Source organism: Phaethon lepturus, unplaced genomic scaffold (genome assembly GCF_000687285.1).
Source record: "Phaethon lepturus isolate BGI_N335 unplaced genomic scaffold, ASM68728v1 scaffold53975, whole genome shotgun sequence".
Taxonomy (NCBI): Eukaryota; Metazoa; Chordata; class Aves; order Phaethontiformes; family Phaethontidae; genus Phaethon; species Phaethon lepturus.
This window is the reverse complement of record NW_010539480.1, coordinates 2,072-2,596: the sequence shown is the minus strand read 5'-3', so window position 1 is coordinate 2,596 and position 525 is coordinate 2,072. Positions and strand designations below refer to the sequence as shown.

General features: G+C 57.3%; 1 protein-coding gene across 1 annotated transcript in view; it reads left to right on the top strand.

Moving 5' to 3' along the window:
• Window positions 1–483: 483 nt before the first annotated feature.
• Window positions 484–525, top strand: part of CHMP2A (charged multivesicular body protein 2A) — a gene marked incomplete at its 3' end in the record, with an annotated part of 1,884 nt that continues 1,842 nt past the window's right edge. Inside the window, exon 1 of the mRNA XM_010287125.1 lies at window positions 484–525. This exon is cut by the window's right edge and continues 144 nt beyond it. Within this exon, the coding sequence (XP_010285427.1) occupies window positions 484–525 (42 nt within the window).

The following is a 525-nucleotide window of genomic DNA, read 5'->3' as shown; positions in this document are numbered from 1 at the left end:
CACCTGTGTCCTCTTGTCTCCATGTCCCCCCATGGACATGTCCCCACCATGTTCATGGTCCCCTTGTCTTTGGCCTTCTGTGTCCCCCATGTCCATATCCCCCTGTGTCCATTCACCCGTGTTCATGCCCCTCCCCATGCCCTGTGTCCCCTCCATGTCCATGTGCCCCACGTGCTCATGTCCCCCATATCTGTGTCCCCATAATGTCCACATCCTCCATTTCCATGTCACTCCACTTGTGCCTCCCACAATCTCCGTATTTATGTCCCACCATGTCCCCATGTCCCACCACGTTCTCATGTGCCCCATATCTATGTCCCACCACGTCCCCGTGTCCCACCATGTCCCCACATACCCCATATCTATGTCTCTGTGTCCCACCATGTTCCTATGTCCCCCATGTCTGTGCCCTCTCATTTCTGCCCCATCCATGTCCCCGATGTCCATGTCCCCCTGTCTGTGTCCCCAGGTGCCGCTGTGACCATGGACCTGCTCTTTGGGCGCCGGAAGACGCCGGAAGAGCTG